Below are 12,215 nucleotides of genomic sequence, written 5' to 3' on the forward strand. Positions count from 1 at the left end.
CAACTTTTTCACTCTCCTCTTTCACTTTCATCAAGAGGCTTTCTAGTTCCTCTTCACTTTCTGCCATAAGGGTGGTGTCATCTGCATATCTGAGGTTATTGATACTTCTCTCAGCAATCTTGATTCCAGCTTGTGCTTCTCCCAGGCCAGCGTTTCTCATGATGTACTCTGCATATAAGTTAAATAAGCAGGGTGACAGTATACAGCCTTGACGTACTCCTTTTCCTATTTGGAACCAGTCTGTTGTTCCATGTCCACTTCTAACTGTTGCTTCCTGACCTGCATACAGATTTTTCAAGAGGCAGATCAGGTGGTCTGGTATTCCCATCTCTTTCAGAATTTTCCACAGTTTATTGTGATCCACACAGTCAAAGGCTTTGGCATAGTCAATAAAGCAGAAAGAGATGTTTTTCTGGAACTCGCTTGCTTTTTCCATGATCCAGCGGATGTTGGCAATTTGATCTCTGGTTCCTCTGCCTTTTCTAAAACCAGCTTGAACATCAGGAAGTTCACGGTTCACATATTGCTGAAGCCTGGCTTGGAGAATTTTGAGCATTACTTCACTAGCATGTGAGATGAGTGCAATTGTGTGGTAGTTTGAGCATTCTTTGGCATTGCCTTTCTTTGGGACTGGAATGAAAACTGACCTTTTCCAGTCCTGTGGCCACTGCTGAGTTTTCCACATTTGCTGGTATATTGAGTGCAGCACTTTCACAGCATCATCTTTCAGGATTTGAAATAGCTCAACTGGAATTCCATCACCTCCACTAGCTTTGTTCGTAGTGATGCTTTCTAAGGCCCACTTGACTACACATTCCAGGATGTCTGGCTCTAGGTCAGTGATCACACCATAAATTTGTTTTCTCTGTTTCTGTTTTATAAATAAGCTCATTTGTATCATACTTTAGATTCTACATATAAGACATATTATATGATACTGTCTTTGTATAACTTCATGTAGTATGAAAATCTCTAGACCCATTCATGTTGTTGCAAATAGTATTATTTTATTCTTTTTTATGGCTGAGTAGGATTCCACTGTGTGTGTGTATGTGTGTGTGTGTGTACACACAAAGTACCTATTCTTTATCCATTATCTGCCAATGAACATTTAGACTGCTTTATTTCTTGGGTTTTGTAAATAGTGTTGATATGAACACTGGGGTGCATGTACCTTTTTGAATTAGAATTTCATCTTTTCTGTATATATCTGAAGAAGTGGAATTAATAGATCATCATCTATTTTTAGCTGTTTAAGGAACCTCCATATTGTTCTCCATAGGGGCTGTAGCAATTATATCCCCACAGTGTAGGAGGGTTCATTTTTCTCCACATCCTCTCCAGTCTATTTATAGACTTTTTGATGATGGCCATTCTGATGGGTGTGAAGTGATACCTCACTGTAGTCTTGATTTGCATTTCTCTAATAATTAGTGATATTGAACATCTTTTAATGTGCCTGTTGGCCATCTGTATGCCTTCTTTGGAAAAATGTGTGTTCAGGTCTTCTGCCCATGTTTTGGATTGGTTTGTCTGTTTTTTGCTGCCATTTTTTGAGCTTTATGAGCTGTTTGTATATCTTAGAAATTAATCCCTTGCCAGTCACATCATTTTTAAATATTTTTTCTCCTGATCTATAGACTGTCTTTTTGTTTTGCCTCTACTTTGTTCTTTTTCTTTAAGATTGCTTTGGCAGTAGATGCCATGATTTTATATAGAAAGCTCTAAAAACCCCACCCAAAACTGTGAACTAATAAAAAGTGCAGTAATTGCAGGATAAAAAAACCAATATACAACAATAAATTGCATTTCTATTTACTAATTACAAACTATCAGAAAGAGAAATTAGGAAAACAATCCCATTTCCAACTGCATCAAAAAGGACAAAATACATAAGAATAAATTTAACCAAGGAAATGGAAGAAGTATATGCTGTAAAGTACACAATGAGAGAATTGAAGAAAACACAAATAAATGGAAAGATATTCCAAGCTCATGACCTGGAAGAAGTAATATTGTTAAAATTGCTCATATTACCAAAAGCAATCTACAAATTCAATGCAATTTCTATCAAAGTATCAAAGGCACTTTTCACATAAATAGAACCAAAAATCCTAAAATTTGCATGGAACCACAAAAGACTCCAAATAGGCAAAACAATCTTGAGAAAAAAGAACAAAGCTGAAGGCATCATGCTTCCTGATTTCAAACTATATTATAAACATATAGTCACAAAACAGTATGGTATTGGCCTAAAAACAGACCCAAAGATCAATGGAACAGAAGAGAGAGCCCAGAAATAAACCTATGCAGATGTGGTCAATTAATTTACAACAAAGGAACCAAGAATATACAATGGAGAAAGGATAACCTCTTCAATAAATGGTACCGGGAAAACTAGACAGCCACATGCAAAAGAATGAAACTGGACCATTATCTCAAGCCATACAAAAAATCAACTCAAAGTGGATTTAGACCTGAATGTAAGACCCAAAACCATAAAACTCATAGAAGAAAACAAAGGGTAAACAAAAACACTGATCTTGGCAATGATTATTTTGTATTTGACACCAAAAATGAAAGCAAGAAAAGAAAAAATTAGTGATTGGGACTATATCAAACTAAAAAGTTCCTGTACAGCAAAAGAAACCATCACAAAATGAAAAGGCAACCTATGGAATGGGCGAAAATATTTGGAAATCATGTTTCTGAGAAGGGGATAATATCCAAATCATAAAGAACTACTACAATTTAACAGATACAAACAATCCAATTAAAAAATGAGAAAGGGATCTGAACAGACATTTTCCCAAAGACGATGTAAAAATGAATAGACAAAAATGATACAAAAATAAACAGACATTTTTCCAAAGATGATTTAAACATATGAAAAGGTGATGGTGATGGTTTAGTCGCTAAGTAATGTCCAACTCTTGTAAACCCATGGACTGCAGCCCGACAGACTCCTTTGTCCATGGAATTTTCCAGGCAAGAATACTGGAGTGGAATGCCATCTCCTTCTCTAGGGTATCTTCCTGACCCAGAGATTGAACCTGGGTCTCCTGCACTGCAGGTGGATTCTTTACTAACTGAGCCACAAGGGAGGTCATGAAAAGGTGCTCGACCTCATTAGTCACTATGAAAATGTAAACCAAAACCACAATGAAATACCACCTCACATCTGCTACAATGGCTAAAAGAAGAAGTAAATATTGGTGAGTATGTAGGAATCTGTACACTCTTGGTAAGAATGTAAATTGGTGCAACCACTGTGGAAAATAATATGGAGATTCCTCAAAAATTTAAACACAGAACTACATTAAGATCCTATAATGATACCTCTGCATACTTATCCAGCAGAAAAGAAATCACAATCTTGAAAATGTATCTGCAGCCCCATCTTCACTGCAGCATTATTTACAATAGCCAAGACAAGGAAACAATGTAAATGCCCATCAACAGAGGAACAGATAAAGAAAATGGGGTATTGCCAGACTTCTAATTTAAAAAAATAGATATGCAACAAGAGTTTACTGTATAGCACAGGAAACTATACTCAGTATCTTACAATACCTAAAATGGAAAATAACTTCAAAAATAATATGTGTGTATATATACAACTGAATCACACAAAAAAAGAATTCTACTTTTTGAAATTTAGTAATGTTTATCTTTTTGCTAGTTTTTCTAAATGTCCTATGGACATCTAATAACAAGTGAGATAAAAATTTTTTAATATTTTTGTGTAGGATATACGATTAATAAAATTAATATAAACAGAAATTATTGTATTTAAATTACTAATGACATCATTCAAGATGCTCCTATTTTCTGCACTTGATAAAACATTCTTCAGTTCAGTTCAGTTCCTCAGTCATGTCCGACTCTTTGCGACCCCATGTACTGCTGCACAGAAACCTTCCCTGTCCATCACCAACTACCAGAGTCTACGCAAACTCATGTCCATTGAGTCAATGATGCCATCCAATCACCTCATCCTCTGTTGTCCCCTTCTTCTCCCACCTTCAATCCTTCCCAGCATCAGGGTCTTTTCATATGAGTCAGTTCTTTAGCATCAGGTGGCCAAAGTATTGGAGTTTCAGCTTCAGCATCAGTCCTTCCAATGAATACAGAGGACGGATTTCCTTTAGGATGGACTGGTTGGATCTGCTTGAAGTCCAAGGGACTCTCAAGAGCCTTCTCCAACACCACAGTTCAAAAGCATCAACTCTTCAGCACTCAGCTTTATAGTCCAACTCTCACATCTATACATGACTACTGGAAAAAAACCTTAGCTTTGTCTAGATGGACCTTTGTTGGCAAAGTAATGTCTCTGCTTTTTTAATATGCTGTCTAGGTTGGTCATAGCTTTTCTTTCAAGGAGCAAGCATTTTTTAATTTCATGGCTGCAATCACCATTTGCACTGATTTTGGAGCCCAAAATATTCTGAGAGAAATGTTAATGTCTTAGTATGATTATATATTTTTTCTTTTCCCTTATATTTTTTATGATTTTTGCTTTATGTATCTTTCTTTGTTGTTAGGTGTCTATGGCAGAAAGTGAAGAGGAACTAAAAAGCCTCTTGATGAAAGTGAAAGAGGAGAGTGAAAAAGTTGGCTTAAAGTTCAACAATTCAGAAAACGAAGATCATGGCATCTGGTCCCATCACTTCATGGGAAATAGATGGGGGAACAGTGGAAACCGTGTCAGACTTTATTTTGGGGGGCTCCAAAATCACTGCAGATGGTGACTGCAGCCATGAAATTAAAAGATGCTTACTCCTTGGAAGGCAAGTTATGACCAACCTAGATAGCATATTCAAAAGCAGAGACATTACTTTGCCAACAAAGGTCCGTCTAGCCAAGGCTATGGTTTTTCCAGTGGTCATGTATGGATGTGAGAGTTGAACTGTGAAGAAAGCTGAGCGCCAAAGAATTGATGCTTTTGAACTGTGGTGTTGGAGAAGACTGTTGAGAGTCCCTTGGACTGCAAGGAGATCCAACCAGTCCATTCTGAAGGAGATCAGCCCTGGGATTTCTTTGGAAGGAATGATGCTAAGGCTGAAACTCCAGTACTTTGGCCACCTCATGCGAAGAGTTGACTCACTGGAAAAGACTCTGATGCTGGGAGGGGTTGGGGGCAAGAAGAGAAGGGGACGACAGAGGATGAGATGGCTGGATGGCATCACTGACTCAATGGACGTGAGTCTGAGTGAACTCCGGGAGTTGGTGATGGACAGGGAGGCCTGGCGTGCTGTGATTCATGGGGTCGCAAAGAGTCGGACACGACTGACAGACTGAACTAAACTGAACTGAATGATTTACAATGTCTATCTTCTTTGTGAATAGTACCTTTTATCATTAAAAATATTCATCTTTGCTTCATCTAAAATACATAAATTTAATTTAAAAAGGAGAAAAAAGAAAATGTGATATTCATATATACAATGGAATATTATCCAGCCATAAAAAAGAAGGAAGTATCGCCTTCTCAAAAATATGGATAGATCTTAAGGGCATTATGCTAAATTAAATAAAGACAAATGCCGTATGATCTGATCTCACTTACATGTCGACTCTATAAACAAAACAAAAACTCAGCAACAAAACTGAACTTGAACAAAATACAGATTGACGATTGCCAGAAGTGAAGATTAGGGGTTAGCGAAGTGCTCAAAAGGCACAAACTTCCAGTTATAAGATAAATAAATCCTGAGGATGTAAGTAACAACAGTGTATTGTATATTTAAAAGCTGCTAAGAGAATAAATCTTTAAAGTTCTCATCACACACAAAAAAAATTGTAACTAAGGTGATAATGTTAACTGAAGTTATTGAGGTAATCATTTAGTAATACACACATATATTAAATCATTGTTATACAGCTTAACACTAATACAATGTTATATGTCAATTATATCTCAATAAAACAACAAAAACATTCTTAAAGGACTATAATAGAATCTAGAGTTCCAACACCATTATATTTGCAGAAGTCAGGATATAATAAAAAAATTACTTGATATATTAAGAACCAGGAACACGTGACCTATTCTCTAGAGAAAAGTCAGAAACAAAACCAACTCAAAGATGGAACAGATGTTGGAATTAGCAGATAAAGATTTCTAAGCTGTTATTACACTCAAGGATGGAAAGAAAAATAATACTTGCAATTAATGAGAAGTACAGAAATTTCAGTCAGTAAGAGTAAAGAAACTATTGAAAATTTTAGGACTTCCCTGGTGGTCCCAGTGGTTAAGAATCCGCCTGCCAATACAGGGGACACCAGTTTGATCCCTGGTTCGGGAAGATTCCACATGCTACAGGGCAACTAAGCCAGTGCACAACTACTGTAGCCCGCATGCCTAGAGCCTGTGCTCTACAACAAGAGAAGCCACTGCAATGAGAAGCCTCTGCACCACAGTGAAGAGCAGCCCCCACTCACCACAGCTAGAGAAGTCCACGGACAGCAACCAAGACCTAGCACAGCCAAAAATAAATAAATTTAAAAATAAAAATAATAGTAAATTTGAAGGAAAGATAAAAAAGTTTAACGAAAGAGAATCTGTTGAAAATTTTAGAACTGAGAATTCCCTGGTGGTTCATGGTTAGGACTCTGTGCGCTTACTGCTAAGGGCCCAGGTTTGATCCCTGGCTAAGGAACTAAGATTCTGCATGACCTGTGGCATAGCCAAAAAGAGAGAAAACTTTAGAACTGGAAAATACGATATCTGAATTTAAAACTTCACTAGATGCACTTAACATGGAAATGGAGATGACAAAGGCAGAACCACTAAGGTTGGAGGTATATCAACAGATACTATCCAATATGTAGAAAAGAGAAAATATCCAAATAAAATATTGACAAGACCTCCTGCTTATATAAAGATTATAACACTATAAGAATACAAAAAGAAAGAACATGAATATCCTTTCTAACTACCAAAGGACAACCAATAACTATGATAAACTAATGAAACTGTTTTTGAAAGAAAAACTGCCTTCACTGAGCTTGTCATCTATTATCTAGAATATGAAGAAATAATTCTTTCCCAGATGACAGCAAAAAATGAAAACAAAAAACATACCAGAGATATGAATAACTAAGGATGAATAGGTGATAAATTTTATTCCTGAGGACTTCTAAAGCTGACACAGGGTTTCATGGAAAGAGCAGAAAAGATTTCCTCTGTTTGGTCACAAGTAATATGGCTTTCATGAGATAAATATTTGCAGTCTGCTGCATATTTCATTTATGTAACCAACTTTTAAAAGTCATATATAATTAAAACAAAACTTTACTCTCTTTTCGTGCCTAGCGCAGCCATGGCTCGGGGTCCCAAGAAGCACCTGAAACGCGTAGCAGCTCCAAAACATTGGATGCTGGATAAACTGACTGGTGTGTTTGCCCCTCGTCCATCTACCAGCCCCCACAAGCTAAGGGAGTGTCTCCCCCTAATCATTTTCCTAAGGAATAGACTTAAGTATGCCCTAACTGGAGATGAAGTAAAGAAGATTTGCATGCAGCATTTTATTAAGATCGATGGCAAAGCCCGCACAGATATAACCTACCCTGCTGGTTTTATGGATGTCATCAGCATTGATAAGACTGGAGAGAATTTTCGTTTGATCTATGACACCAAAGGTCGCTTTGCTGTTCATCGTATTACACCTGAGGAGGCCAAGTATAAATTGTGCAAAGTAAGAAAGATATTTGTGGGAACAAAAGGAATCCCTCATCTGGTAACCCATGATGCTCGTACCATCCGTTACCCTGATCCCCTCATCAAGGTGAATGATACCATTCAGATTGACTTGGAGACTGGCAAGATTACTGATTTCATCAAATTTGACACTGGTAACCTGTGCATGGTGACTGGAGGTGCTAACCTGGGAAGAATTGGTGTGATTACAAACCGGGAGAGGCATCCAGGTTCTTTTGATGTAGTTCATGTGAAAGATGCGAACGGCAACAGCTTTGCCACACGGCTCTCAAACATTTTCGTTACTGGCAAAGGCAACAAACCGTGGATCTCTCTTCACCGTGGAAAGGGTATTCGCCTTACCATTGCTGAGGAGAGAGATAAGAGATTGGCAGCCAAACAGAGCAGTGGATAAAATGATCTCTATGTGATGTAATTGGAAAAGTCTTTGTAATTAAAGATAATACCAAGTGGAAAAAAAAAAAAACCTTTACAGATAAACAAAAATTTTAAACAGGTTTAAAAAAGGATCTCCTGGAGACACTAAATTAAAAGATAATATATACTGATACACTTCTCTTCGAAAAGGTCTTGGAGGACCAGATTATAAAGAATTTTGCTCAAACAGTCATTAAAAACTAACAAATATATACAAGAGGAAAACTATCAAAACTCTGAAGAGAGATATCAAAGCAGAACAAAATAAACAGTGATTCCATGTTCATGGATAAGAAGACTTAATACTGTCAAGATGTCAGTTCATCCTAAATGAATCCATAGATTCAATACAATCCTAATCAAAATTCTAACAAGTCATTTTGTGGATATGGAAAGACAAAAGACCCAGCATAGACAATACAATATTAAAGGAGAAGAACAAAGTTGGAGGATTGATACTACTTGACTCCAAAGCTACTACAAAGCTACAGTAATCAAGACAATGTGGTATTAGTGAAAGAACAATCAATCAACGGAACAGAACAGTGAGCCTAGAAACAGACCTCCATAAAAATAATCGACTCATATTTGTCAAAGGAGCAAAAGCAATACAATGGAGCAAAAAGAGTCTCTCAAAAAATGGTGATGGAACAAATGGACATACATATGCAAAAAATATAAATCTAGACCTTACACTCTTCACTCAATATAACTCAAAATGGATCACAGACCTAAATGTAAAACACAAAACTATAAAACTGGAAGACAACATGGGAGAAAATCCTGGTATGGTATTTGTCCTTTAAAATCCTGGGTATGGTAATGTCCTTTAAAATAGAACAACAAAGACATGATCCATGAAAGAAATGATTGATAAGGTGGACTTCATTAAAATTAAAAACTCTGCTCCAAGAAAGACAATACAAAGAGAATGAGAAAATGAGTTGCATACTGAGAGAAAATATTTGCAAAAGAGACATTTAAAAGGGACTGTTATCTAAAATATATATAATTAATTCATAAATACAACTATAAGAAAACAAAAACTCAATTAAAAAATGGACCAAAGCCCTTAACAGACCCCTCAGCAAAGAGATATACAGATGGCAAGTAAGCATAAGAACATATGTCCCACATCATATGTTATCAGGGAACTGTGAATTAAAACAATGAGATATTAATAATGTCACATATTAGAATGACCAAAATCCAAGACACTGACAACATCAAATGCTGACAAGGATATGGAACAATAGGACTCTCATTCACTGTTAAAACAAATGCAAAATAATACAGAAACTTGGAAAGACAGTGTGGCTATTTCTTACAAAACTAAACTTACTCTTTACACAAACCAGCAATCACATTCTTTGGTATTTACCCAAAGGAGTTGAAAAGGTAATGTCCACACAAAAATCTATACATGGATGTTTACGGTATCTTTATTCATAACTGCCAAAATATGGAAGAAACCAAGATGTCCTTCAGAAGGCGAACAGATGAATAAACTGTAACACATTCAAACAACAAAATATTATTCAGCACTAAAATGAAATAAGCTATGAAACCATGAAAAACAAGAAGGAACCTCAAATGGATATCAGTAAATAAAAGAAACTGATCTGAGATGGCTACATACTGTATATTCCAACTATATAACACTTGAGAAAAAGCAAAGCTATGGAAACAATAAAATATCAGTGGCTGCTGTGAAGAGTAGGGCAAAGATGCACAGTCAGAACATAGAGGATTTTTAGGACAGTGAAATTCTCTGTATTAGATTATAATAATGGATATAGGTCATGAGACATTTGTCCAAACCTATAAAGTACAACATCAAGACTGAATCCTTCACCCATAGGTAAACTAAGGAATTTGGGGGGATTATGATATGTCCATCAATATAGGTTAATCCTTAATGAAAATGTACAATTCTGGTGAGTGATGTTGATAATGAGGGAGGCTATGTATGTGTCAGGGCAAGGGGTATATAGGGAATCATTGTACCCTCTCAATTTTATTGTAAACTTAAAACTACTCTAAAAAAATTAAATCTTTTTAAAAAAAGGACAATCTGCTATCATCTTTTCCCTTAAATGTCCCCCAAATAACGACAGCAAGGCAAGTCCAAGGAGGGAACAGAGGGAAATGTGCTCAGCACCAAATGAGAACTTACTTTGGGTTTTGCAATCTCCTTGATCTTCCTGATTTCCTCGTCAGACATGACATCGTAGAACCTGACAATGTGTGGCTGTCCCATTCATCCTCCTCTTTGAAGGGGGCGATGACCAGCTGGGGCATCCTGTTGCCATAATGTAACCTACAGAAAAGCCTCTTCTGCCTCTGTGGTGTCTGGGAAGCACAGAGCAACAAGTCTATGTTCCAGGCTCCTCAGTCTGCCAGGCAGCAGCCTCACTCCTTAGGCCCATCTCCTCCCTCTTCCCTCAGAAAGGAAAAAAAGCATAATGGAACACAAATCATTCAATATCTTCTCTGTCAGGAATATCCTTACTCATATTTACAAGCCCTTAGAGGGAAGTCACTCTTATACTGGACTTAAAAAACAGTGACAATTCACCTTAAATGGGTTTGGAAAAAAAAGAGTCTTTTTCTTCTATCCAACTTCCCATAATGTCTAGGGGTGATCAGCTCAATTCTGAGATTGAACCCTTTAATGGTCTGTTCTCTGTGGCCTTCCTACTCATGCTATGACCCATGGACCAGCATCAGTTGGGAGATGGTTAGAAATACAGAATCTCACGTTCTAACTCAGTATTACTGAATTAGAATCTGCATTTTAACAACATCCCAGGTGATTCCTACGCACCTTAGATTTTGAGACACTAACAAAGTCCAAGATCTACCCATGATCCTCCTGGCCCTCCATGAGCCTGCCTATATTAAAATTCTGAATATTATAGCTTCTTTTCTCAAATATTACGCTCTACTAATATAAAAAATGTTTGCTATTTCCAAAACATAGGATACTTTTTCTCACTGTACACTTGTTCATGGTATAGTCTCAGCCTAAAACTTCTTTTATTACATTGTTCACCTGGTAATCTAGTTTAGGAGTCCTTTACCTGTGAACCTTACCACTTTTTGTCCTAGAGTTAATAACCTTTTGTTGTATGTTGCTACCAAATCTTGCACATACCACTACTGTACTAAAACTACTTATTTATATTTTAAATTTTCCTTTAATACACTACATATTTCTATAACAGGGCCATATATTATTCATTTTTGCTTAGTTTCTTCCACATGCATGTAATAAAAAATAATATTCATAATAGTCTTAATGCCTAACATCTAATTAGCCATCAATTAACATAAGTGTTTGATATAACTATAAGACTGAAAAAGACCCAGTGGTGCACTCAAGGGGCAGGTTCAAGAACTAAAATATCTTCCCAACTAAATCTGGCCTTCCAAAGTTGAAAGTCCCCAGTATTTATACGGCCAGGTGATCTAAAGGTCTCCAAGTACCCTAAGCACCCCTTATAACCCCAATGACTCCCTTTCCCATCTTACGAGTTTGATACCCTCTCCGCGGCAGAGGCTTTCTTAGCTCTAGAGGGTTTGCTTATAATCAAGAGTATCCTGAGGAGAACTGTTCAGTGTCTCCTGTTTGGTCTCTGATTCTTCATTCCCAAGGTTTCCTGCCCTTTCTTCCTCCAACAACTTCACAAAGTATGGCAGATTCAACTGGGCTTGTTTATGAGAGGAGTCTGGACAAAGGAAAGCAAATAGTTAATAATCAGGGAGATCATTTGGAGAAGCTCTGCAATTCTTCTACTTCAAACGACGCTGATAAACCAGTATGGAATTTGAACACTGTCCAGAATTAGAATAAAGAGAGAAATAAAAACTGGTATGGAGAAAATCCACCCCCACTATGCCTTACTCACCAGTTCCAAGGGACCTAGTACAGAAAGGCAACCAGCAGTCCTGCCTCACATTCACAACTCAAGTTTTATGCTGCGCACATCTGCTTCCTAGTGCATTTTCATTACAAGGTTATATATCATGTGCTGTTATATATATATATATATATATATATATATATATATAT

At 36.9% G+C, this 12,215-nt stretch overlaps 1 protein-coding gene and 1 pseudogene across 1 annotated transcript; one reads left to right on the forward strand and one right to left on the reverse strand.

Annotated features, from left to right (window-relative positions):
* Positions 1–12,215, reverse strand: part of LOC104979869 — a 74,100-nt pseudogene that overhangs the window by 18,887 nt on the left and 42,998 nt on the right.
* On the forward strand, positions 7,309–8,180 carry LOC105005556 (40S ribosomal protein S4, X isoform-like). The gene has a single exon (XM_010863583.1). The coding sequence runs from the start codon at positions 7,326–7,328 to the stop codon at positions 8,115–8,117; it is 792 nt and encodes a 263-aa protein (XP_010861885.1). The 5' UTR covers positions 7,309–7,325; the 3' UTR covers positions 8,118–8,180.

This window comes from Bison bison, unplaced genomic scaffold (genome assembly GCF_000754665.1).
Source record: "Bison bison bison isolate TAMUID 2011002044 unplaced genomic scaffold, Bison_UMD1.0 scf7180017864492, whole genome shotgun sequence".
In the NCBI taxonomy this organism is placed as follows: Eukaryota; Metazoa; Chordata; class Mammalia; order Artiodactyla; family Bovidae; genus Bison; species Bison bison.